General features: G+C 43.2%; 3 protein-coding genes across 4 annotated transcripts; 1 reads left to right on the forward strand and 2 right to left on the reverse strand.

Annotated features, from left to right (window-relative positions):
• Positions 1 to 1,576: 1,576 nt before the first annotated feature.
• Positions 1,577 to 5,836, reverse strand: LOC119919305 (ras-related protein Rab-9B-like). The gene is made up of 2 exons (XM_038739720.1): positions 5,747 to 5,836; positions 1,577 to 4,812 (listed from the first exon to the last, which is right to left on the reverse strand). The coding sequence occupies exon 2, from the start codon at positions 4,750 to 4,752 to the stop codon at positions 4,141 to 4,143; it is 612 nt and encodes a 203-aa protein (XP_038595648.1). The 5' UTR covers positions 4,753 to 4,812; positions 5,747 to 5,836; the 3' UTR covers positions 1,577 to 4,140.
• Positions 5,354 to 10,810, forward strand: LOC119919304 (alpha-(1,3)-fucosyltransferase 11). 2 transcript variants are annotated; one of them, XM_038739718.1, is made up of 5 exons: positions 5,354 to 5,484; positions 7,476 to 7,814; positions 7,955 to 8,335; positions 8,955 to 9,577; positions 9,745 to 10,810. In XM_038739718.1, the coding sequence occupies exons 2-5, from the start codon at positions 7,476 to 7,478 to the stop codon at positions 9,893 to 9,895; spliced, it is 1,494 nt and encodes a 497-aa protein (XP_038595646.1). In that variant the 5' UTR covers positions 5,354 to 5,484; the 3' UTR covers positions 9,896 to 10,810. The 2 variants fall into 2 exon arrangements, with proteins under 2 accessions (XP_038595646.1, XP_038595645.1); XM_038739717.1 differs by lacking the exon at positions 5,354 to 5,484 and adding an exon at positions 7,010 to 7,170.
• LOC119919303 (flocculation protein FLO11-like) lies at positions 10,718 to 24,867 on the reverse strand. The gene is made up of 26 exons (XM_038739716.1): positions 24,858 to 24,867; positions 24,450 to 24,570; positions 24,249 to 24,356; positions 24,132 to 24,158; positions 23,935 to 23,991; positions 23,763 to 23,810; positions 23,597 to 23,668; positions 22,889 to 23,011; positions 22,696 to 22,803; positions 19,796 to 22,618; positions 19,191 to 19,256; positions 18,437 to 18,505; positions 17,783 to 17,836; positions 16,728 to 16,778; positions 16,576 to 16,620; positions 15,876 to 15,941; positions 15,634 to 15,705; positions 15,442 to 15,504; positions 15,030 to 15,134; positions 14,755 to 14,802; positions 14,389 to 14,424; positions 13,581 to 13,643; positions 13,407 to 13,481; positions 13,247 to 13,312; positions 12,347 to 12,452; positions 10,718 to 11,270 (listed from the first exon to the last, which is right to left on the reverse strand). Exons 1-26 carry the CDS (start codon positions 24,865 to 24,867, stop codon positions 11,169 to 11,171), a joined length of 4,584 nt encoding a protein of 1,527 aa, XP_038595644.1. The 3' UTR covers positions 10,718 to 11,168.
• Positions 24,868 to 25,746: the final 879 nt, after the last annotated feature.

Genomic DNA, 25,746 nt, shown 5'->3' on the forward strand with positions numbered 1-25,746 from the left:
CCCATCCACATGCTGCTGCAAGACCCCACCTCCCTCCAAATAATGGCAATGAAATTCAGAGTGCGGGGACTGAAATTTTTAAGATTTTGATGTTTCTTTCTGACAAAGGACATGCTTATTTAGTTCTGATCTAGAAAGGTCTAATTCTCTCATAATTTTGAGATGGCAAAAGCACTAGGTGCTAACTTATCGAGTGAACTCATTAGTTGACCTAAAACTCATTGAGTCCCCCCTGCTGTTAACGCATGACTGAGGTACTTTTTATAGAGTTAGGACAGCTTTGTTTGGTCTCTAATTCTTTAGGAATTTTGTTGTAGTTATTGTATACATCATTTTACTTACTGTAGCTGACTTCACTACTACTTTACAAATTGGGTATTACTAACAACCTTTTGCAACGTAATAAATATTGTTCTGTTTGGTTGAAGCTTTACCCAGCTGTGAGTGGTGATTTGTCAAGTGGCCCGCTTGCTGTTTGATGATTATTTTTTTGTGTTGGTAAAATTGTTAATAAAACTGTTCTTTTGAAGTATTTGTGCAGAGTGCCTCTGAAAAGACTTTGTTTGTAGTCTGTGAAAATGCAGTGTCACAGTGTTTAACTGGCGCTCCATCCTTGGCTTCCTGCCACATCTAGGGGCCAAGGTGTTTTGTAAGGTGTTTTGTATTCTCTCCTCTTGTGTTCACAGGTGCACTGTTCCCTGCACTTGGCTGTGAACCAGGTCTACCTGAGGAAGCTGAGACACAGGGCAAATGAGGAGAAGCTCTGACCTGTACGGGAGACTGCAGAGACAGTGGAGGGATGCTGTGCTCTCCGTACCCTGACAACACAGACACCTGACAGCACCTCTAGTTTTGCTGCAGGAGCTTTCCATGATGGCCATCACTATTTAGCTGGTCATCAAAATGACACTTTTGTGAAGTGTAACAATTTTTTTTGTTAAATTGATTCCCTTCAGTATTTTTTCATTAAAATATAGGCTATTGTGTTACATCTCAAGTTATGAAATGGTACCAATGCAGTCTTTTTTTAAACTGAGCCACAACAGTTCAAGATGTTGTGCTTATTTCCTATGGTCTGCATTTGACAAATGTCTGTCGAATCTATACTTTCTGTATATTTCCTAAAGTCAGAGATTTTAAAAAACTATGTAGTTTGAAAGGCAAACTTGATGGAAAAACATTTTATTTCCTGCCTAGGTCTGTTTTCACAGTATGCGGTGCATGCTTGATATCCTTTTTTAATGAAAGGGAAATAAACAGTGTTCACTGTCTCTCAGATTCCCACACACTTGGTCATTCAATTAAATTCAAGGTGTTGTGTGATGAAATTCAAATAAGGTCCATTTTGGGCTAAAATTTCAAGACCTGTGTTTTACTCATGATCTTAATACTGCAAATATTAGGGCTCTTTTCTTGATGTAAAAATTACTGCATAATGGTTGAGAGCTGAAGTATACTCATTAGAGTGACCTATTTTGTTTTAATAATAGTTGTAAGAGCTTTTGTCATTTTTTTAAAGCCACATACTTCAATGAATTTTCAAGGCATGAGCACAAAAACCACAGACAAGTTAGTGTCTCCATTTGGTATGTTGCATGTTTTATTTGAAGCCAAGCAATGGCGAGTATGCGCCACTTTGCCAGCATGCTGGCACAACCAGTCTTCTCCTCCGTAGTGCAAAAAAGAGGCGTAAGGGGAATTGTTCAATAGATCAACACATCATCAAGATGAGCAGTCTATTTTTTCAACCAGCTTAAATCACACTCAGGGGTTGAGTGCTGAGGCTGAAACAGACGTTAAGTGTCATTTTGTACGTTGTTATAAAATGAATGCCCTTTACATAAGCCATTAATATGGACAGCCAAAAGAAATTAGATTTTACATTCATAAATTACAGCAACATTAAAAATATTGACAAACTGCGATGCAGTGATATAAGACAGCAACATGAGCACAACAGTTTAAAAGTACCCACTGACTCTCAGGTAAGTTAGATTTCAGGTAAACACTGTGATAGGCTAGATTATCTGAAAAGGAACAGGAAGGAATAAGAAAAATAAGCTAAAAGCCCCCAGTTTTGCTTTCAATTAACGTAGGCTACCAGCTTGATTTTGTTAAAATGCCCTACTCAGTTCACAGTTCATAAAGTTTCTCTCATAAGCTGTGAGTACCAGTATTCAACACACCTTATCAAAACTTTAACAGTAATCATATGAACAAGATCATTATAATAAGCCAACATTAAACCAAATAACTGTGCAATAAGTAAATATGACTACCTGATTGGATTTGGTTCACTTTCACAGTGAAGCTCCTGGAACGTTCACCATTAGCCTGCACGCACACTGAAATATGATGCAATCTTTGACTCGAAAGGCAAATAATGTGATCTCACGCTGAGAGAATACACACTACCTCCAACAGGAAAAGGGTATGAGAACATGGACTATAAGGAGAATAATAGTGACTTTGTGCATTTAGAAGATGAAAACATTTTGTCTTATTTATGCAAAAGGTATGGTTGTTTGAGTAGCCTACATATAATATACTATTCCAGCAGCAATCAAAATACTGAAGTTAAACTCAGTTTGAAGCATTATATAATCTGACCTTTTCTTGACCCATACAGACAAACAACAAGCGTGAGTAAGCTCGTATGCAAAAATGTTGAAAATAAAAGTACAGTACCGTCCAGCTGAAAAAAGTAAACATCGTAAATTGTCAGAATACTGAATGAATGGACAGGAGAGGTGATGTACACACATTAGTGGTAACGGCCTTATCCTTGTGCTCAGGCTGCTTCACATTGCACTGAGACCTCGAATGACCAGACTGACAGCACAAGACGCATGTAATATATCGATAAAGCGCAGGAGACCTTCAGAATAAGCAAAGCGAAAAGGACTGGAATGTTGAGGCCTGCCACGCCATCAACAAGGCAGACACAGGATTACAAACATGCCATAATTATAAGAAAAAAAAGATTGTTAATTATAATAATTAAAACCTCCTACTACAATCAGCCCTTGATCAAACACTGAAGCCTAATGTAAATATCACCCGTCTGTAAAAAAATAAAAATAAATAAATGTCAGAGGAAGAAAATGTGCTTCACAGAAAAATAAACACCAGTTTATCAACAACAGCAGCAAAAGCAGTATTATTTTTGAACTTTGGGAAACACTAATCCTTACTTCATAAGCAGACCCATGTACATAAATCACGGGAAATAAAAATGATCCAAATAATAATAATTATGATGATTAATAATAATGCCCAACTTGTGTAACTGACACCTCCGGCAGTGCAGTGGTAATAGATATAATAGTCAAATGAATAAGAGCACCACAGCAGCTTGTACCCGATGCTTACAGTCAGAGCTGCAAAACTAAAGCTCACACTTCCCATCCCACTGAACAAAAACAAGACCCATCTTCCTGTTGAGCGCAGCAATCATTTCACTTCCTCGTACCTCAAATTATATTGGTCATCATGCTGATGTTGAGAGTTCCCAAGCACAAGATCTGCCAGATTTGGGAACACTGTCGCTCACAGATACTTTCAGTGTCCAGAAAATACACTGGTTCTCCATTTTTCTGCTGATAACAAGATCTAATAATACGAAAATGTGATGTTGTACTCAAAGTCCCTCTAATAACCCAGGAACATCAGCTCATGGACGGACTGTTGACTGTATGTTGCTGTACCAATGGTAGAATGTGCTCTTCAAGAGAGGATTGGTATATTCTCTTGTCAACTGTATTAACTAAAATTATTAATTATTTCAATTAAACTAAGTCCTGCATAGACAGACAAAGCTGAAGCTGGGTAAACATGTTTTGTGCAACACTACTGAAAGCAGACAGAGTACAAAGGATCAGTGTGTCTGTTACAGTGTGCCTTTAACCTGGTTAGAGGTTCAATTCAACAATCTAGATACGAGCTGAATCCTTGACACTGCACTCCGCAGAGCAGCTGTATCTTCTCCACATTATCTTTAGGGAATACTGTGCTCATTAGCTTGTACCTACAGTATGTGTACCATAAACAATATCTGACTGGCTCGCAAAACTGCCCCCAGGCAAGTTTCAGCCAGAGAGATTTACACAAGGTGGATTTCGTGTATCTGCACCTGACCAATCAGCAGCAAGACGCACGAGAGGTTTTGCGGTTGCCATGCAGATCAATAGTACTACCCAGTAATGCATGGTCAATCTGGTCCTCAGCAGCCAGAACCTCCCTGACAGCTGCCTCAAATGCAGCTGTGACATTAGTGTCGTCTTTAGCACTGGTCTCAAAGTAAGGGCAGCAGCCATTCTCTTCACACCAGGCCCGTGCTTCGTCCTCCCCCACCTGCCTCTGCTCCATATCTAACTTATTGCCTAGCACCACAAAAGGGAACCTCTCAGGGTCTTTCACATCCGAGTAGAACATGAACTCCTTCTTCCAGCAGCCGAGGTTCTGGAAGCTCTGCAGGTCGTTCACAGCAAATGTGAGCAGGCAGCAGTCTGCGCCTCGGTAGAAAGGCGTGCGCAGGGACTTAAAGCGCTCCTGGCCTGCTGTGTCCCAGATCTGAAGAGTGACCAGGCGCCCATCCACCTCCAGGTCGCGGTTGAGGAACTCCACGCCGATGGTGTGAAAGGACTGGGAGTCAAAGCGGTCTGTGACATAGCGGTTCATTAGGGAGGACTTGCCCACTCCACCGTCCCCCAGCAGGATCACCTTCAGCAGCAGGCTCTTCCCGCTCATCATGTTTCCTCCTCGCTGGTTTATGGGCCTCCACACCTGGAGGCAGACCAGGGTCAATTGAACCTATAAAGAGGAAGAAACGCAAAAACAGATACTTACTACACAATAAAAAGGGAAACAAAAAATACTATTGGGAAATAGGACATAAAATAGATTGACTTCTGTGAAAATTCAATACCCAAACCAGTCTATACTGATAAAACAGTGTAGATAACAAGAGGAAAAGACTGCTGTTTTAGCAACATTTGGACACAAACTCAAATGAACCTTTCTGACAATGAACGCCAGCCATATGAATGTGTGTAATGGTTGACTAGTTTCAGGGACACGGTGACAGGGGTGAAGGGCCGAGAGGTCTCTGACTACGGCCTTTTTGTTTCCTACAAGACACGGTTATACTGACTCATAATAACCTACACATGAAGTATGCTTGACAGCCATACATGCCAGGACATAAACATCAACACAAAAAACAACACAGAATTATTTTTATCACATATATAACAGGTGAAGTGTAGGAGTGTTACGCTACCCCACAAAAACAGGGGCGAGGGTCATGAGCTGACTCTGAAAACGACCACTTCACATACGCAGACCACAAACATGTACCAGCTTGTTGTCAGCTGTCGCTGGCAGCTAACTTTCAACTCTGACTGAACTGCTGCGTCGATGTGAAACTCGTTCATAACGTCATAACGTGCCTCAGAGCAGAACTGAACTAGGAACCGAAAACAGGTGACAGACTTGCAACAAACAAATGAACTGTTATACTGTGTAGCGCTTAGCAAGCCTCCCAGCCAACTAGCCTGCTAGCCGGCTAGAGTGATGGCTTGTTGACATTCAATCCTGGTCCTCGGCTAACTAGCCTCTGTGCATGCGACTCAAAACAATTTTTAAAAGCGCTGTAAGCAACAAAAGAACGCGTGTTGCAGTGGGGTGGTATATCTATTATTGAATTCATCTAATATAAAAAGAACAAACGTGAATTTTCACTCACCCTGTTCCTTGTAGTTTATATTGCTTGCTCTGCCCTGCTCCGTTACATCTCAATGAGATTGAGTGTCGTGACGTGCGCGCGCCCCCATCGAGGACCTGCACGTGCACGCTGCACAGGCAAACCGAGGTCCTAAAGACCACATATGACAACAAAGTGTCTGTGAGGTGTACTTCTTTTGATTACTTTATAATTCTACTTCACGACATTTAAGAGGAAACTGTTGTATCTTTTGCTCCATTATAATGATATATATACACCAATTTTTAAAGCAGAGGGCAACTTTGTAATTGTAGTCTTGTACCTTTTTCATGGTAACGGCACAGGCATACAGTTAAAATATTCGTTTATGAAAGCAGCACTACAAAGCCTTTCTACGCACCTTGTAATAAAAATATTAATAGTTTTTTATTATTTTCCATTACATAGGAGAACAACATTCTTTCATTTGAAGAAAAATATTGTTTGCATTATTTAGTGAAATGCAATAAGGAAAACCAAATGAAGGAATAACATGGAGACTTTTTATTAGAGGCTTCTTACATTTACTTCTGCGGATGTGAATCTACTGGTAGTGTAAATGTATTTGTGTAGGACAGTACATTTCAAAGTTATTCTGGCTTAAGACTCATTTCGATTTTTGTTCTTTTTAGGTTTTGTATGAAGTGTTGGTTATAGTGTCTTTATTCTAAGCATCTTGTGTTTTATGTACCCACCCTAAGTGCATTGCATTAAGCTCTAGTAAATTATGTTGTAATATTTTGCTACCAAATAAATTTTGCGTTGGATTTTTACAAACTGCACACTGAATCACAGACGTTTAGTAGAGCAATGTGCACTCCGGTGCTGTAGGTGGCGGTGTGCAGCTTGGACCCAAAGAAGAAGAAAAAACAGAACCGTAGAATAAAAGTAGGTAAAACAGTTATTAAAGAGCAAAAACTAAATGAAACTGGAAGACATCTTTACAGTATACAGAATCATGTTGGTCGAAATAAAGCTGGGTGCTTACCGGAAGACAGAGACAGTCATTACCCGTCTAAGGATAGCGCACACAGAGCTTAACCACTCACTTCATAAAATAGGTAAACACCCAACTTGACACTGTGCAAAATGTAATAGTTTAGAGACAATTCAACATGTGCTGGTTGAGTGCAGGGGCTATATGGAAACGAGGAAGAAAATAGCAACAGTTGTGGCGAAAGCTAAGCTAAGTCCGGTAGGTGGCAGTAATGCTCCTAAACGCTGGTTGCCAACTGCCAATCTAATCAAAAGAAGAAGATGCTTTTTGTTTATTCCCTCTTCACTGTTGGTTGTCATCGAACAGCATCTGTTCATGAGAACAGGCTTGTAGTGCGGAGGACAACTACATACTTTAGCTTTGAAGCGTCAAGAAAACGCATCTTCATGTGTTGGCTGCAGTGATGATGGTAGGACATAGTGTAAATGTTTCGCTACTGGTGCATGCTCAGAAACCACTGACACGTATGATTGAAATGTTACAGTCAATTGCAAATGTTTGTTCAGCGAAGTTAGTTGCAAGGAGAAATAACTGCATCCCGCTTTTATTTGGGTTATGAGCAGCAAAACAGGTCGTGACGAGACCGAAGAATCACGTCTGGATTAGACAAATAAGAAAGTGAATTGGTTTGTCCTTTAGAATTGTGCCCTGCTTGTGTTCGAGTAATGCAGGTCTTTGAAATGTGTTTGTGTCTGTTCCTTTCAACCTTTATAGATGGCAGGTAGAGGCAGGCTGGTTCCCTGTGCGTGTCTGGGGCTGTTTGGAGTCCTGTGCTGGGTCTGGGTCTCCTTTGCGTCCTTTCCAGACGATCAGCTTGCCCTGGAGGCCTTGGATGCAGTGGACCGCGGAGCCTTTCAGCCCCAGAGTGCGCTATCAGAGATGGAGTTTGCCTCCATCAGTTCATACAGAGGACCTGGCAACAGTGACCGCCGCAGGAACAAGGAGCTGCCCATTCTCCTCTGGTGGAGTGGAGGACTATTCCCGCATTTTCCTGGTGACACTGAACGCATTGACTGTGCCACGTCCTCCTGCCTGGTCACGAGCAACCGCAAGGTACCAGCGAAATGTAACCTCATAAATCGTTTTATTGAACCCCCCCTGGCTGAGACAGAGGGACAGCAGCATGCTCACATTAATAATAATTATAATCTGCAATTGTTCCGCAAGTAATCTTGAGTTTGATCTTGATCAAGGTCCAGCTGTACAAACGGACAGCATCCATCATCTTTTATGGAACAGACTTCAGGGCATATGAGGCGCCGCTCCCTCGTCTTCCCCACCAAACCTGGGCACTGTTCCATGAAGAGTCACCCATGAATAACTATGCCCTCTCCCATGGACCAGGAATCAGGCTGTTCAACTACACTGCCACGTTTCGCAGGGAGTCAGACTATCCCCTGACCCTGCAGTGGCTACCCTCTCTGGACTACTTGCTGATGCCTGTGGTGGTGTCCCTGGAGGAGAAGAACCGGCTGAGGAGGGAAGGCCTGGCTCCTGTGCTCTACATGCAGTCCCACTGCGATGTACCGTCAGACAGAAACAGATATGTCCAGGAGCTCATGAAGTACATTCAGGTACAGTACTGGGATGTTCTTTCACAAAGATGCATGCTATATGAGTTTAGCGGTTTCCAGTTTACTGCCTGATTTATTAAGGCTCCTTTAAACTAGATGTGTGCTTAGTGAGGTGCAATTTCCCCGGTATTAGAGCTGAGGTGGAATTGTACTTCCACAATCCACATGCTGTAGCATTGCTGTATGAAATAAACGTCAGCTCCTGTTCTGCACAGATATCAGGGCACGTTTCTGCTTGCTGTTGAATACCATTTTCACTTGTCTCCTCAATTTTGGAGCGTCCAATAGCCATTCTTTACAATAAATATCAGTTGGCTCACATACTATGAAGATGTAGTGTACTGTAGGGTAGAGTCTTCCACGTTTCCTCTTGCATACAGGTCAGTTGGTCAAAATTATTCATCTTCACGCGTGCAGTGTGAAGTAACACGGTAACACCTCTGTAAATGCTTTTTAAATAAAGCCCTCAGTGTGATGTTTGTGAATTCCCATCGGGAGCTGAAATGTATCAGGGTTTTATGAAAAATAAAAGTTTTATGCCAGTGTCATATTAATAATCTCCCAAATGTTCCCTAAGTGTGCCCCCATCTTTCTCACACATTATTTTCTCCCTCTGTAGGTGGACTCCTACGGGAAATGCTTGAACAACAAACCTCTACCTGAACATCTGGAGGACACGGCCACAGCTACCGGCGAAGATCCCAAATTTATGAATTTTGTCGCACGCTACAAGTTTCACCTGGCACTGGAGAACGGCCTGTGTCCGGATTACATGACAGAGAAGCTGTGGCGGCCTCTCCATCAGGGCTGTGTGCCCGTCTATCGAGGCTCCTCTGTGGTGGCAGACTGGATGCCCAACGACCACTCTGCAATCATCATAGATAACTTCGCCTCACCGAAAGCTCTCGCTGAATTCCTCAAACATCTTGATGAGAATGATGATGAATATGCAAAATATTTAGAGTTCAAGAACCCCAACCACATTACTAACGCTCATTTGCTGAAGGATCTGGAGACCCGTGAGTGGGGGGTTAATGACATGAGTAAACCAAACTACCTGAATGGATTTGAATGTTACGTGTGTGACCAGGAAAATGCACGGCTGGCAGCAGAACGAGCCTATAGGAAAGACCCTGAGAAGAACCAACCTCCTCAGCCTAAAATGGCCAATAACTCTCACATGGGGTGCCCCCTGCCCAGCCCAGGGTACGGAGATGTCCAAGACTTACCAGCAGATGATGGGTGAGTTTGTCTTAAATGATTCACTGTGCCAGGTGTGAAATCCTTGTACTTTTCAGTACTTTAATGTGAATAACAATGTACCAAGGGGAGAGAAATCAGTCTATTTTAATGGTCTAATTAAAATATCCTCTGTGATGAGTCTAATCTGTTTGTATATCTGTCCGCAGATGGCTGCAAATATGGCCTCAGGATTACTGGCAGAGCCTGGACCAAGCAGAGGGGCTGGAATCTCTGATAAGACATAACGAGTCAGACCCTTCGCTGCTGTGGAAGCACATCCAAAACATTGCTGTGAGCAGAGCCAGAGGAAAACACTGACACAGGCCTAGAAACAAATATGTGGTGCACATCCAGGATTACAGGGGTGTCCCATATTATGCATCCCTTCTGTTCAAATGAGGGAAATAAGCAGAAATTACTCATATTATTGCACCTGAGCCAAACCTCCTTTACTCTCATGAGCAGTGTAGTTCAGAGTTTGACATTGTATTCAGATGACATGATACTTGTGTCCTTTTTTAGTGTGCTATATATTAATATTTTTAAGTCGCTTTATTACTTTAACTGAGGTGCCATCATTGCCCATACTTCCACTTTGCATTGTTAATGTTAACTGCATGCAGTGCAGTTGTTCCAGAGGCACATTCTCATGGGATGTGGATTTTTATTGGACTGGGGCAGAGCCAAAGACTTGTCCTCTGTGCCAAGGGAGCTCTGCCTAACTGTGTGTGAAGACCATCAAGACAGTAGCCAATGAACTGCATTAGCTTCTTTACAGTTACTCAGCAGGTAGCTGATGGTTATTAGCTAAAGTCACATTTATGTACACAGCTGCTGTAACTGACTATGCAAGGAAAATATTATTTCACCAAGGAGTGGAGAATGTGGCAAATGTAACTCCCCTGTGGGAAATCTCCACTGCATTTGCAAAGTAGTTCTCAGGAACAGCTTATCTTATGAATTTCTGTGGCAGATGCTTTATAATATTGTCTAACTGTTGTCTGTTACATGATGCTAACGTCATGTTGATGTGCAATACTTTTTGAATAATGGTTTTCTAAAACATGTAACTGCTTGAGACCCCATGACAGTATTGTGGCTATTAGCGCAATGGCTTTGTATCACATATTTATACCAGGATCATATAAATCTTTTTATTTTCTTAACAAAACATCACATGTGAACACTCTTTTGTATCAAGAAGAGCAAAATAAGTAAACATTTTCTAACATAGTAATTTTTTTGCATAATTATTCTTGCCAAAACCCCACTTGCCTGTATTAGTCTGTTCATACATATATATATATATATTACAGACATATCCTTCATAATTTACTATTTCAAGCAGATACAGCTTTCACCACCAGGAAAAAAACAACACAAGCTTGTACAACATATTTGAGAAATTAGAAATTTAACCTTATGTAAGAATCAACATTAAGCAATGATATTGGTCACTATAACTGCCTCTTTGATGACCCTAAACACACTCCGGAGTTCAAACTTTGCGAAAGACCAGTTCTCACTTTATATGCAAATGAACGTGAAGGGAAGGGGACGAGGATAAGAGGCTGCTGAAGAGCTTCGATAATCAGTCCAAGGCTTTGGAGTAGCAGCTCTCGCAGTGGACTTTTCCACTATGTAGGAACATACTGTAGAGAAGGTCTCCCATTGGCTTACTACACATGTCACACTGAAAAATTGGGAGAATGTCATTAGAAAATGTAATTATGAGAAATACAGTGAAGAGCAGTGTTTTTATCCTCATCACAGTATACAAAATTGTTTGAAAACACAATTACCTGGTTAAACCTTTGATACATTGACTTGCAATATGCAATAGCTAAATATAATTTGGATTTGAAGACTCATTTAAAAAAGCAATTAATGTAAGTTACTATATGAAAGGAATAGCTTGATCATTTGGGAAATATAGGCTACATATTGGCAATTTTGCCAATACTTACATAAGAAGATTGATACCACTCTCTCTCTTCTGTCTGTCAAATATAAAGCTACAGCCTGCACCAAGTTAGCTTATCATGAAGACAGGAAATGGTTTAACAGCTACTGGCTCTAGAAATTAGCTGTGTCTAAAGTTAAGAAAGAAAAATCCACCCATCAATATATCTGAAACTCACTAATTAATGTGCCATCTCTAGTTTGTTTAATCTGTATCAAAACACACTGTAAAAACAGCAGTTTTTCCTGGAGTCACCAATGGTTGCCTGGTTCCTTAGTGGAGGAGTGACTCCTCTTGGCCAAGAAATACTCTGGTAGTTTTTACTTTTTTACTTAAGTAGGAGGATTCTTGAACTATAGAGAGAGCAAGGCTAGCTCTTTACCCCTGTTTCTTGTCTTTACACTTAGCTAATCAGTTCATGGCTTGAGAGTTGTATCAATCTTCTCATCTAAAGGCTCTTTTAGACGCAACAACATCACCACTGTGCTTTGAAACACAGTATTTCCAATGGCTTGCAACAGGCCACAACAGCGCAGCTTGGTGATCTCGTGCCCAAAGTTCCACTAGGTTGAACTTGGAACGAGACAGCGCAGCTCAAATCATGTTTTTTCTGAAAGGGCCTCAACTATTTGCAAAAAAAGTGACATATTTACCAAAAGGTCAAACTATTTTTTAAGGGGAACAAAAGCTCATTTTACCCAGGTCAGTCCCTTCAAGGACATGTGAATATACCCAACAATTTATAGTCCAATAAAAACAAAACTGTATCTTCAGCAGAACTGTATCTGAGCAGACAGATGAATTACCTTGAAGCAGGCAGGGTGGCAGTTGATATTGAGGTGCTGGATGGAGATCTTGGCATCACTGCCTACTGGCTTTCCACAGTATGTACAGGCGGATGACAGAGAGCCACTGGGGAGACAGAGCGATTGAGACAGGTTAGTTTGGCCACTGACTCAAGCAGCTCTCATACAACCACAGCTCTGTCTGGTAAAATAACCTGTTACCCTTTCTGTCCAGCGCAGGGGGAACTTAATGATAAATAATCCTTTGATGTCCCTGCTTAGCCTCCTAATGAGCAGGTTTGGTGGAATTTCTGCCCTACTGCTTACACATATCTAGTTTTGTCAGGAGTGGGAATAACAAGGCAGGGGAGAAAGGGCTCAAGCTCATAGCTGGTTTAAAACAGGTTTAGGGAATTGTGTTGTCACCAGGAGTGACAACACAATTCCCAGCAGCTGCTGAAAGAGTAATTAACAGAACTTAATGTCAAATAATCCGACCCATTATGGAAACAAGAGCAACTAGAAAAGACACAATTTTCTGAAGAATATGTACGTGCCTAAAACTTGCAGTTAAAACATTTTGAAATAGTTAAAATACTGAAAGAAGTTGAAGTGTCACTCTTGTGTAAGTGATGTGTTGAGCTGGAAGTGTCAGTTGAAGCCCTGAAAGAAATTAGCGGAAGTGTACAAACTGAATGATATCAGCTGAACTGTAAGCACAGTTTAAGCATATGTGTTTCACCGGTGGAAGTAATTGACCTTGCAGAGTTGGAAATGTTAGTTGAAGTGTACACATTGAAAGGAGTTGAAGAGAAATGCAGTCATTGAAAGAACAAGAGATGGAGGCAACTGAAGTGTCTGGGGAGAAAGGGCTCAGGTTCCCAGCTTATTTAATACAGGTTTAGAGAATTGTGTTATTACCTGGTGTAAGTGGAGGGGCTGCTGTAAGAGTAACTGGCAGAGCTTGATGTCAAATAATCTGACCCACTATGGAAAAAAGAGCAGTTAGTAAGTCATCATGAGAGCAGTGTGTTTTAATCAATATTGTTATTTGATTGTGTAAATAACATATTGGTCCTACCTATTGATTGTGTCTCTGGCATTATACAAGGACAGCTCTGTTGCATTGACATACTCCTTCACAAACACAAACCCTCTTTAGCAGAGGCAGAGGAAGGAAAGAGTGAGTTAATTTGCACAGTTAAGATAGATATGAGCTGTCACTTTAATTTTAATGTCTAGTAAAATCCCTCACTTTTTAGTATCAGGTTCTGGTGTTTGGACATCTTCTGTCACGCTCCTGGAATAGGTTTCATAACTAGAGACAGAGTGCAGCAGGGTTAGTCTCATCTTTCACTCACTGATGACAGTAGTGTGATGGGTTATACAGAAGGACCCTACATCTGTCAAATTTAACTCAGGAGATAATCATTTTCTGCCATCGCTTGTTAATGGCGTGCTGTTTAACGGGCTGTGATTTGACAAAAGGACGTCTCTAATACACATCATTAATCTGACATCTGGAGACTGATAATTAGAGAGAAGGAAATGAGGGCAAATTGAAAGACAATGGGAGAGCAGATCTTGTCATTTAACTTCAGTAATAGAGTTAGAGTCAGGAGCCTCTTTAGCCAGGCAACATTCAGGAGCTACAGGTAATGTTAGATCCAGATTGCAGTATTAAGCGGATACAGCGGCTTTCGCACAGGATTTGGACTACATTTCTTACCCCCTAACCAAGACGGCTGTGTTCCTAACACAGAGACAAAAGCAGATCTGGCAGGTGAAAGTCTAAAACAAGCCCAGATGAACTAAATATGAAATGGTGTGTGCTTAATTTTAAATACATTTCATTAAATTAAACTTGGATTCAACTCATAGAATAACAGGTACATTTCATTTCCATACAGTGCCAGATTCATAAAAGACAAAAAGCTCCGGTTTAAAGGAGAGTGTCTTTACAAAAGTAAGAAAATCAACAGACCGAATAGCAGAAAATAACACTCTGGAGAAAGTATTCTTGCATTATGCTGTGTCTGACGTGAACAAGATCATAAACTTACCGATCCATAGCGGGCTCTGGCTCACTGTGTATCTCCCTGGAAAGTAAAGAAAGCTGTATTAGACTTCTACTGTAGGCTGTAGCAGTCAATAACCCGGATGGCGTCCAGTGAACAAGAATGCTGCGTTTTTTATAAGTGTATGAAGCAGATCTTTGTGAATCACAGCTCCAGAGGGGTCTGGGTTTATTGACCAGGTGTGGTCTGTTTTCTATTGTACTGCAGCATTGCCTCATTCTGAGCCCTCCTCCCGTGCTTTGTAATCATAAACATCACCTACATGTGTCTCATTCTCTCAGTTCCTATTAATCTCCCCAGTTTTTGATCAGAAGATGTGAGTTTTAAGAATTTCAAAGGTTTTTTCCCAACCTGATAGTGGTGACGGTTGTGACTATCTGGGTCTGCGTATCCTCGGGGCTACAAAATAGAGGACATTCCTGTATTGTAATAGGTCTGGCAGTACAGGTGGAAAAGCAACAAAAGTTGAATATTCTCAGACTAAGCCGAAAGGAAGTTTCAGCTTGCTTTCAATTAAATGGTTGACAGGCACTGCATTTTAAGGTGCTATAATCACATCCTGCTACAATTGAGAAAAATAAAGTGGTTTATTATGCATATAATGAGCCCAACAACAGTGGATATACCTTTCCTCTTCTTCCTCTTCCTCCTCTTCCTCTCCTGTAGTTGTACTGATAGTATAGAGAGTGGGGGATGTCCACCTGTCCCATGGGGAGTCATTCTCAGTTGATCTGGAGCACAAACATAGACATGACATAGTAGCTTGGATGCGTGCAAGGAGGATGACAAATTCACACTGTATTTTTTTTAAAGTAAAAAAAAAAGGGTGGGGGGGGCTGTTTACGGCAGTTGTGAGGAAAAGTTGTAACAAATATATATCTGACCTATTTTCATCAGCACCAGTGCACAATGATTTCTGGCTCAATGAATAGATGCTGCAAAAGCCTAGTTACTTCACCGTAGTGAAAGGGAAGGAGGTTACGGGAATAAAAGGAGCAGATATGGACACCCAAGCTTTTCATAAAAAAGATGACTTACTTTCTCTCAAACATGACCAGCGTCTTTTCATCTTCAGCTTGGCCTCCTGCTTCGGGTTCTTGGCTGAGGGGGGACATACATTGAAAGGCTTTTAGCACATAATGGACATGGGTGGGATGCATGAAGATGAATAAAACCACAGTGGACCACATTACGTGGAAGTGTTAAGAGTGAATCAAAGTGTGTCATCACCTCTCTTCTGTGTTAGTCTGCTGAGGTGTGCTGGTTTCCCATGTGCGTGCCCATGACCTCTGAGTGCTGAGGCTGAATAGCCAAAGTGGAGAGAAAGACGATGTGGAAGTTATGAAAGATCGAGCACATCAAACAACTGTAATGTGTGCGGTTTGAGAGATTAGGTCCACAGTCTGCCCTTCCCCTCTATGTCTCACTCAAAGATTCGGAACACAATTATGCACTAGACTCAGTTTTAATACCTTGTCCTGTCAGTGTTGATAGGGATGACGTTGTCTGCAAGGGAGTCCAACGCATTACTGCTCATACTATTAAACACACAAAACAGGGAAAACAAGAACATTAAAAAAAAACATTAGAATTTAAGAAAAATGATGTGCCCTGGTGGCCTGGGGGTTTAAATCACTGAATATGAACACAGTGTCTCGAGTTTGAGTCATATGTTGCATGCCATTGCCCCTGACGGCTCTCTCACCCTCATTGCCTGTCATCTCTCTACTGTCAACTCTCTAATAAAAAGGCATAAAATGCCCAAAACAGAAATTACAGGCACACAGGGAACATGTCTCTGTCACACTGAATATAAAGAAAATATTACTTAATTTAAATTTTTGTTGATTTAATCAAATGACTGCTGCTCGATTAGCTATTTCAGTCATTTATCAAGCAACAATACCAAACGTTCCAGCTTTTCAAATGTTTTCTATTTTTCTCCATTTTATATCACTACAATTTGAATATATTTGTATTTTCTTTCCTATTTTATAAAATTGCATTCACTAAACAATCGATAAATGATAATGAAAATAATGCCCAGAGACAGTGTTGATGAACGTGAAGCAGTTGTAAAAACTATGATATTCTACATCACAGTAATGGTATCAGGGCAACAAACAGAGGTTACAATAGAGAAAAAGGGGAATTTGCATGACCATTCCGTACCTGTTGATGGAAATATCTGAGAGGGGCTTGAGCAGGTCAGAGGAGCTGCAATAGAGAAAAGTGGCTCATAATCAGAAACTGCTGAATTATGCATGCTGAGATGCTATCTGGCTGGCTGGAAAACAGTCACAGCTCCAAACCAATATGATTACCTGTTAGGGGATGTGGTCCCTATCGGATATGGATCAAACGGATCAGCCGAGCTGAAAAACAATTTCACACTGATTTCACTCTCAATTGTCAGCATGGCCCATCTTGTGTCGGAGGAATTCTGATCACATTGACTCATAATGGAAAGATTTAATGCAGTTTGAATGGTAAACAGAAACACAGAGGAACCCGGGGCCAAACTCAATCAAAATCAGAATCTGGATGTCTTGATGACAAATGGAAAGACTACTCTGCTGCTGAATGGCAAAATCAGCATATGCCATGTCGTCGAACCCTGATTCCAGCCTACATAAATTATTAAACGCTAAACAGATTGTTAATTTTACCAACAAGAAAATCTTCTTCAACAATTAATTTAATCAACCACATTAAACTTAATTTGTCTATTTAACTGGAATGAGAATCTATCTCATATACTGTTTTTTTAAGCAAATTAAAGTTATTCCCTCACTCAATGTCAGTAAACTATTATTTAAACACAATTACATATATAGTGCATATACTTAAACACACAAAGTGTGCAAAGCACTATCCTATATGTGACATGGCAGTAAATAAACTACCTTGATTCAGTGATATTGGTTGTCACATGTGAGCTCCTGGATGGAGGCAAGATTAAAAAGGAAAGGTAAGGAGTGTGGTACGGATGAATGGCATGATGGGAATAGAAAAGAGGGCAAGTAAAGGTTAGCGTGGTTCTTCTCATACACTATTTACAATGCCAGTGCATTAGAAAAGCTTGAAGCCCACTGAACAATTTAACAAGCATGAAAACCATCTGAATATAGTAGGCTACAGAGCAGACAACTTCTGTGTGTATGTGTGCACGTCTAATATCTTTTGCCAGTAATGATCACAGTTTTGGTGGTTACAGTGAGTGTCTCTCTGGAGCTGACGGGCAGAGAGACACAGCATAGTTGCGGGCAGAGTTGGTATAAATCATTACAAGGCATATCTGAATAGAATGCATTTCTTAGCAGGAACAGCCCTGCATAGATAGATAATTGTTTAAGAGCAGCCTGTCATCTCCCTCTACCTTTGTGTTTTCTTGGCTGTCTCTTCTGTCTGTTTCCTTTCCTCTCGCTGTGTGCTGTGGCGGGCGGAGACAAAACAAAGCCACAATACTAATCAGTACAGAACATTCTCTTCTATTTCCAGTCGCGCTGCAGATAAGACGTGGCTTTCTGTTTCAAAGTAGTATTACTCAGGAATATGCGACTTTGTTCCTATCTAACATGGAGCATGGGTTAAAATAGAATGCGGGACGTAAAGGAGCCCTGATTTATGGATCAAACTTGAGGTGGATGGGATTCATTAAAACTCTTGCACCTCAGGGAGCAGGGAGATGCTTGGCCCCGTCATCGGTAGTGATAAGAATTAATGGTACACAAGGAGGGAGTGATGGGGGAGCGGAGGCCATCACAAGTCTGTCTGTTTCTCACCTATGCGTCTTTGTGTTGATTGTACAAAGATATCATTAGCCATGAGATCCAGGGTGCAGACATCAAACACAAAAGTCAAACACAGAGCAGAGTTTGAAACTGTATCCAACTCTGGCAAGGTAAGTTAAGGTAATGCCTCCCCTTGCTACTGACAATGGAGCTATTGATTTTGTACTGATGAAAGGATAATTCTTCGCATAAATCTGTATTTGGGGCTTGGGTGGAAAAAAGCTTTTCCTATACCTGTCTAGTCCGCTAAGCAAATCCTGACTCCAGCGTCCTGGGCCGGGGGAACAGGCTTTGCTGACTCCTCGGGTCTGCAGAGGCAGAAGGAGAAGAGGAAGGGGAAGAGGAGAAGGTGATGAACATGGGGGGATTTACAATTCAGAGGAGGTTTCAGAGCAAGAACAGGCAAGAACAGTTGAGGTGGAGGAGCGGGAACTCATTAAAGGTCCAACAGTGCCACCTTGTGGTTATAATAATCACAGAATTTCTAATGTGAGGAACGCTTAATATGGTTAGAATGTATTTTGAACAATCCCACCAGTGAGAGTCAGGAGAGAGATTGTTATTTGTAAACAGTTGCTGAGAACTGGGGCTGGCTTCTGTTCAACACTGCTGACGGTAAGAAGAATCAGTGCATCTGCTTTGGCATGTACACACACATCTCTACATTACATTGTAAGTACCACATTTAATCAAGTCTAATTTGGGACACTCTCTTGTGTGAGGTGGTTTTAGGCACCTGAAATTGAGAAGTGGGTTATTTTGTGATTACTTAGAAGTGAACATAGTGGCACCTAGCCATTATCTGTTTTCGTGCCAACCCTGCTGTGACATGAATGATGTTTTTGGTTTTGTACATGTCCTCTGAACTAGTACCGGCTCATCATCCTTAAAGCTGGAGAGGAAATAGACTATTATTATCAGATGGCATGCTGTTGAGGCTGGAGGCACTAACACACATATTGGTTTATGCTGCTTTTGTCTTTCTTCCAGTACCTGGTTGAACTTGTGCTGAAAGAAATGAGGGTGTCGGACAAGGCGGTGAGTGTATCAACACTGGAACTGTGAGAATAGAAGAATAGAAGAAACACATGATATTCCAACCTAGCTTTCAATCACAAGTGTAAAACAGCAAACACACTATAGATGCTTTATCAGCAAAATGTTCTCTAAGTATCAAAATGCTTAAAGAAAAAGTGATTAATGTAGAAAATGCCCCCTGTGAGTGTTATGTTAATATATATTAAATTTGGAAAACATAATCACTGATGTATCATTGTCTAAGAAAAGTAGAATCGTACTGTTGTATTTGGCCAAGGTGGAGCAAATGTTATCCTAAAAATTTGGTAGTTTGATCTTTAACAATGCACCATATTTTGGATTTAAGTTCTTTGTATATGATATCTTAAAATACAAAGTTACTAGATGTGAACACTATTTTCCCCTGAGATGTAGGGGTATAAAAAAAAGTATAAAATGGCATGTAATAGTAAAACTCAAGGAAAGTACAAGTACTTAAAGCCTGTAAATGTACTTTATTTCTTTCCACCACTGAAACTATGCTACAATAGGTGCCCGAACTGACTGATTGTAAATCTGACCTTTGCTTTGGAGACGGTTCCAGTGGTGGTTTGGCCGGGGCAGTAGATGCTGGGACATTTGAAGCAGGGGCAGTGGATGCTTTGACAGTTGAAGCCGGGACAGTGGATGTTGAGACAGTCAAAGCTGGGGCAGTGGATGCTGGGACAGCTGAAGCTGGGACAGTGGATGCTTTGACAGTTGAAGCCGGGGCAGTGGATGCTGGGACTGTTGAAGCTGGGGCAGTGGGTGCTGGGACTGTTGAAGCTGGGGCAGTGGGTGCTGGGACAGTTGAAGCTGGGGCAGTGGATGCTGGGACAGATGAAGCTGGAGTACTGGATACTTTGACAGCTGAAGCTGGGGCAGTGGGTGCTGGGACAGTTGAAGCCGGGGTGGTGGATGCTGGGACAGCTGAAGCTGGGACAGATGAAGCCGGAGTACTGGATACTTTGACAGCTGAAGCTGGGGCAGTGGATGCTGGGACAGTTGAAGCCGGGGTGGTGGATGCTGGGACAGCTGAAGCTGGGACAGATGAAGCTGGAGTACTGGATACTTTGACAGCTGAAGCTGGGGCAGTGGATGCTGGGACAGTTGAAGCCGGGGTGGTGGATGCTGGGACAGCTGAAGCTGGGACAGATGAAGCTGGAGTACTGGATACTTTGACAGCTGAAGCTGGGGCAGTGGATGCTGGGACAGTTGAAGCCGGGGTGGTGGATGCTGGGACAGCTGAAGCTGGGACAGTGGATGCTTTGACAGTTGAAGCCGGGGCAGTGGGTGCTGGGACTGTTGAAGCTGGGGTGGTGGATGCTGGGACAGTGGATGCTTTGACAGTTGAAGCTGGGGCAGTGGATGCTGGGACAGTTGAAGCTGGGGCAGTGGATGCTGGGACAGTTGAAGCTGGGGCAGTGGGTGCTGGGACTTTTGAAGCTGGGGCAGTGGATGCTTTGACAGTTGAAGCCGGGGCGGTGGGTGCTGGGACTGTTGAAGCCGGAGCAGTGGATGCTGGGACAGTTGAAGCTGGGGCAGTGGGTGCTGGGACTGTTGAAGCTGGGGCAGTGGGTGCTTTGACAGTTGAAGCCGGGGCGGTGGGTGCTGGGACAGTTGAAGCTGGGGCAGTGGGTGCTGGGACAGTTGAAGCTGGGGCAGTGGGTGCTGGGACTGTTGAAGCTGAGGAAGTGGGTGCTGGGACTTTTGAAGCCGGGGTAGTGGGTGCTTTGACAGTTGAAGCCGGGGCAGTGGGTGCTGGGACTGTTGAAGCTGAGGAAGTGGGTGCTGGGACTGTTGAAGCCGGAGCAGTGGATGCTGGGACAGTTGAAGCTGGGGCAGTGGATGCTGGGACAGTTGAAGCTGGGGCAGGGGATGCTTTTACAGCTGAAGCCGGGACAGTGGATGCTTTGACAGTTGAAGTCGGGGCAGGGGGTACTGGAGTAGGGGATGCTTTGACAATTGAAGCCAGGGCAGTAGCTGCTGGGACAGTTGAAGCCGGGGCAGAAGATGCTGGGACAGTTGAAGCCGGGGCAGTGGATGCTGGGACAGTTGAAGCCGGGGCAGTGGATGCTGGGACAGTTGAAGCCGGGGCAGAAGATGCTGGGACAGTTGAAGCCGGGGCAGTGGATGCTGGGACAGTTGAAGCCGGGGCAGAAGATGCTGGGACAGTTGAAGCCGGGGCAGAAGATGCTGGGACAGTTGAAGCCGGGGCAGTGGATGCTGGGACAGTTGAAGCCGGGACAGTGGATGCTTTGACAGTTGAAGTCGGGGCAGGGGGTACTGGAGTAGGGGATGCTTTGACAATTGAAGCCAGGGCAGTAGCTGCTGGGACAGTTGAAGCCGGGGCAGAAGATGCTGGGACAGTTGAAGCCGGGGCAGTGGATGCTGGGACAGTTGAAGCCGGGGCAGTGGATGCTGGGACAGTTGAAGCCGGGGCAGAAGATGCTGGGACAGTTGAAGCCGGGGCAGTGGATGCTGGGACAGTTGAAGCCGGGGCAGAAGATGCTGGGACAGTTGAAGCCGGGGCAGAAGATGCTGGGACAGTTGAAGCCGGGGCAGTGGATGCTGGGACAGTTGAAGCCGGGACAGTGGATGCTTTGACAGTTGAAGTCGGGGCAGGGGTACTGGAGTAGGGGATGCTTTGACAATTGAAGCCAGGGCAGTAGCTGCTGGGACAGTTGAAGCCGGGGCAGAAGATGCTGGGACAGTTGAAGCCGGGGCAGTGGATGCTGGGACAGTTGAAGCCGGGGCAGTGGATCTTGGGACAGTTGAAGCCGGGACAGTCGATGCTGGGACAGTTGAAGCCGGGGCAGTGGATGTTTTGAGAGTTGAAGCCGGGACAGTAGATGCTGGGACAGTGGATACTGGGACAGTTGAAGCTGGGGCGGTGGATGCTGGGACAGTTGAAGCCGGGGCGGTGGATGCTGGGACAGTTGAGGCCGGGGCGGTGGATGCTTTGAAAGTTGAAGCTGGGACAGTGGATACTGGGACAGTTGAAGCCGGGGCAGGTGATGCTTTGACAGTGGAAGCTGGGACAGTGGATACTGGGACAGTTGAAGCCGGGGCAGGTGATGCTAGAGTAGGGGATGCTTTGACAGTTGAAGCCGGGGCAGGAGATGCTTTGACAGTGGAAGCCGGGGCAGGAGATGCTGGGACAGTTGAAGCCGGGGCGGTGGATGCTTTGACAGTTGAAGCTGGGACAGTGGATACTGGGACAGTTGAAGCCGGGGTGGTGGATGTTGGGACAGTTGAAGCCGGGGTGGTGGATGTTGGGACAGTTGAAGCCGGGGCAGGAGATGCTTTGACAGTTGTAGCCGATGCAGGGGAGGCTGGGACAGTTGAAGCCGGGGCGGTGGAGGCTGGGACAGGAAGTGGAGTGACCACCTTTGTACCCACTGGTTTTATGTCTTCAAATTGTTTTTTTCCTGTAACAGACACTGGAGAAGGGTCTTCATTCACAGGCTTGGGGGCAGCCTCCTCCATCTTCGGTACCACAGGCTGTTGAACAGCGACATCAACAGCTGCCTTAACACTGGTGTCGGCTCTGTAAACCACAGAGATAATGAATGGAATTGAAAGAACAGAAATCACTTGCTGTTGTGGAAATAGAAACATGGCTCGGGACTTACATTTTCTGTGGTATGGGCTCAGGGGCGGAGGCGACAGATGTGACGGGGACGACAGGGGAGGGGGGAGGAGTGCTGGCAGGTGCTGGAGTCGTAGCACTCTCATCATCATCAGTAATCTCCACCCTGCACATTTGTAGCCATGCACACGTACAACCACACACACACACACACACACACACACACACACACACACACACACACACACACACACGGAGTAGGGAATGGGAACAGACAGGCAGAGTTGATCACACACTTGGAGTTATAGGTTTTTACTTTAAGCTTCAGGGTCAGAGATATTAGATAGAGCATTTACCTTTTAGCCACAAATGATGGACTGCTATTAACCAATGAGATGTCAGGTGTTTCTTCTTGAGACCTGAGGTTTTCAGCACACAGCTTTTATAAATACCTCCATACATGCTCACCATTTATAATCACGTGTTGTTGAAAAAAAGTGTAATTTTTAAAATGAAGAAGAAATCCAGAAACAGGTTGAGTCTTAAGATCAGCATTAGGAGAGTGACATAAGACATGCTTACTCATATTTCTTAGCCGCAGAAAGCACATAAGACCGTTTCCTGACTGCAGATCTCTTCAGAACATTGCTGGCTGCCTCCGTACTGGGAAATGAATCATTATGATGTTAATGTAACATCTTTTCTGTGAGTGTGAGTTCAAACTGGACAGTGCTCTTTACAGGACTTTTACCGTTTCTCCTGCTCTTCGTGGCTAAGATGGCCCTCCTGGACCTCTGAAGCAGTCCTCACAGTGTATGGGGCTCTAAGGAAGAGAAGCACAAACACAGACCTCATTAAAATACATTCTCACTCAGCTGCCAGCTGTTATCTGGGAATCTGAATTTTTGTGCGCTCACATTTTCTTGTAGTTCTCTGAAGGTTTTTTGGTGAATGGTGTTGTTCCACTGTAAAACAAACAAACAACAGAAAAACAGATAACAGTAATGTGGGAACCAGATAGTCAATCAAAGTGCATCTCTAGTCACACTATTAATCAATTCTGCTTGTTGAAGTTAGAGAAGCTCTTACCTTAAGCCATTAGATGTTGAGGATGAAACAGGCTTGTCTAGTTTGACGAAAACGCCTCTGAGAGAAAAACAAAAGAGTAAATACATTATTTTAATGTAACATAGCCCCCATGCAGGGCCATTTTCAGATAATCACTACTACTGCTTTTAACTCTACTTTCAAATTGGATGTGTGAAAGTTGAAAGTGCTAATCTTACCTGATCAGGAATCCTGATGTTGGTGTTCTGAGATCAAAACAGAGACTTGTTATCAGCACAGTCATGTCTTGTGGGATGTTTCTAGATAACACTGTGACATTAGAAACTTGTGTTTACCTTTCAGTGTCAGATGTGGTGGGTGGAGGAGTGGATTCCACTGGTGACAACACTGGACTGGTCTCAATGGGGGCTCCGTTCAAACGGCCGGCCCTTACTTCTGCTACCCTGCATGGACGCACAGGAACTTGGTTTTGTCTACTCAAGTGAGTGAGTAAGGTGATAATATGGACAGAACCATATTTAAACATGTGGTTTTACCATGGCTTCACCTCCTCCTCAGTTTCAGCCTGAGTTTCATTACTGCGCTGCAACCAGCTGGCGTCTCCCTTCAGCTTGGTCCGCACTTTGGTGCTACGGAACACAGATGCTTTGTCCCCCTCTGAGACACAAACACGTGCATGTCATATACCCACCGGCCATCTGAGATATATTATACACACCGTAGGCTGCCTCACAATGACATCTTAATAACCGTCTGCTAAAATACATGATATTCAGTACCCTTTGGGCAGACACACACCACACAGCCACTTGTATTTTGCATTAAATCAGGGCAATGACACAAGATCACAACTGACAGAGACATCAGGCTGACGCAGAGACACGCCCTCTGATTTTATTGGAGGGATCGCCTCACCTTCACATCAGATCAATTTGCCTGCTCACCTTTTGACATGCTTGTTCTAGAAGTTTCTCTCGCTTCTTTGTTCTGCTATCTTTGCAGGTTACCTGAAAAACATAGTGGAACCACATTGAGACAGAGACTGTGTTGAAATAAAGTGTGCAATTTGCAGCAAATGTCTTATAACACAGTTGTAAAATGGTCCTCCCCACGCTGTGTTCCTTCTCAATAAGGAACTCTGTAAAGCATTCCTCTGTCTCATCTTTAAGACATGTAGATGATCCTGTCCTACCACTTTCCATAAAATGCTGCTGTTGCCTAAATATGAATGGACACACACACACACACACACACACACACACACATCTACACCTGGCCCTTTGTGATTTATGTGACTGGGCTAATATTGCTTCCTTCTATACAAATTATTTGACCCCTCAGTTATTTACGGTCAGAAATGAACTGCTCAGGAGCAAACCTACTACCCAAGGAACTGAAGAAGAAAAGGAAAATACTAATTAAACACTGACAAGTGCTCCCGTATGGGAAAGTAGGTTCGGATTACAGCTTATGCAAAATCAGTACTGCCAAATTCAGAATGCAAATATAACTTTCAAAACTCCCAGGGCTGTGAATTCACTCTCTCTAAAGCATGTTGCCATAATATCTCTTGAGGATATTGTCCTCAATATTGGTGACAGAGCAAATACACTGAGGGCTCAGAAAGCATATTTATCCTAGGTTTAACACATCAGCCCGCACAAGATAAATGATTGATGAAGAGCAATAGCATTTAAGGCTAGCAAGGACCAGGATACACAACTTTACTGACAAGCACTCATGACAGGGAAACCCCCAGAAACACTGACAATCACCAGTTAATACTTTAAACAGTTTATGTAGTTTAATTGATCACTTTTACTCTTTCTGTTC

The sequence above is a fragment of the Micropterus salmoides genome, unplaced genomic scaffold (assembly GCF_014851395.1).
Source record: "Micropterus salmoides isolate LMB-PRFRI ecotype aquatic unplaced genomic scaffold, ASM1485139v1 Ms_hic_scaffold_2655, whole genome shotgun sequence".
NCBI classification, from domain to species: Eukaryota; Metazoa; Chordata; class Actinopteri; order Centrarchiformes; family Centrarchidae; genus Micropterus; species Micropterus salmoides.

Coding starts and splice junctions, on each gene's coding strand:
- LOC119919303 (XM_038739716.1), bottom strand. Junction 24,159..24,248: donor ACCACATCTGACACTGAAAG/GTAAACACAAGT, acceptor TTTTGATCTCAG/AACACCAACATCAGGATTCC. Junction 17,837..18,436: donor AGGATTTGCTTAGCGGACTA/GACAGGTATAGG, acceptor CGCCCGCCACAG/CACACAGCGAGAGGAAAGGA.
- LOC119919305 (XM_038739720.1), bottom strand. CDS start 4,752: ATGATGAGCGGGAAGAGCCTGCTGCTGAAGGTGATCCTGCTGGGGGAC.
- LOC119919304 (XM_038739717.1), top strand. Junction 7,815..7,954: donor TGGTCACGAGCAACCGCAAG/GTACCAGCGAAA, acceptor ATCTTGATCAAG/GTCCAGCTGTACAAACGGAC. Junction 9,578..9,744: donor GACTTACCAGCAGATGATGG/GTGAGTTTGTCT, acceptor ATCTGTCCGCAG/ATGGCTGCAAATATGGCCTC.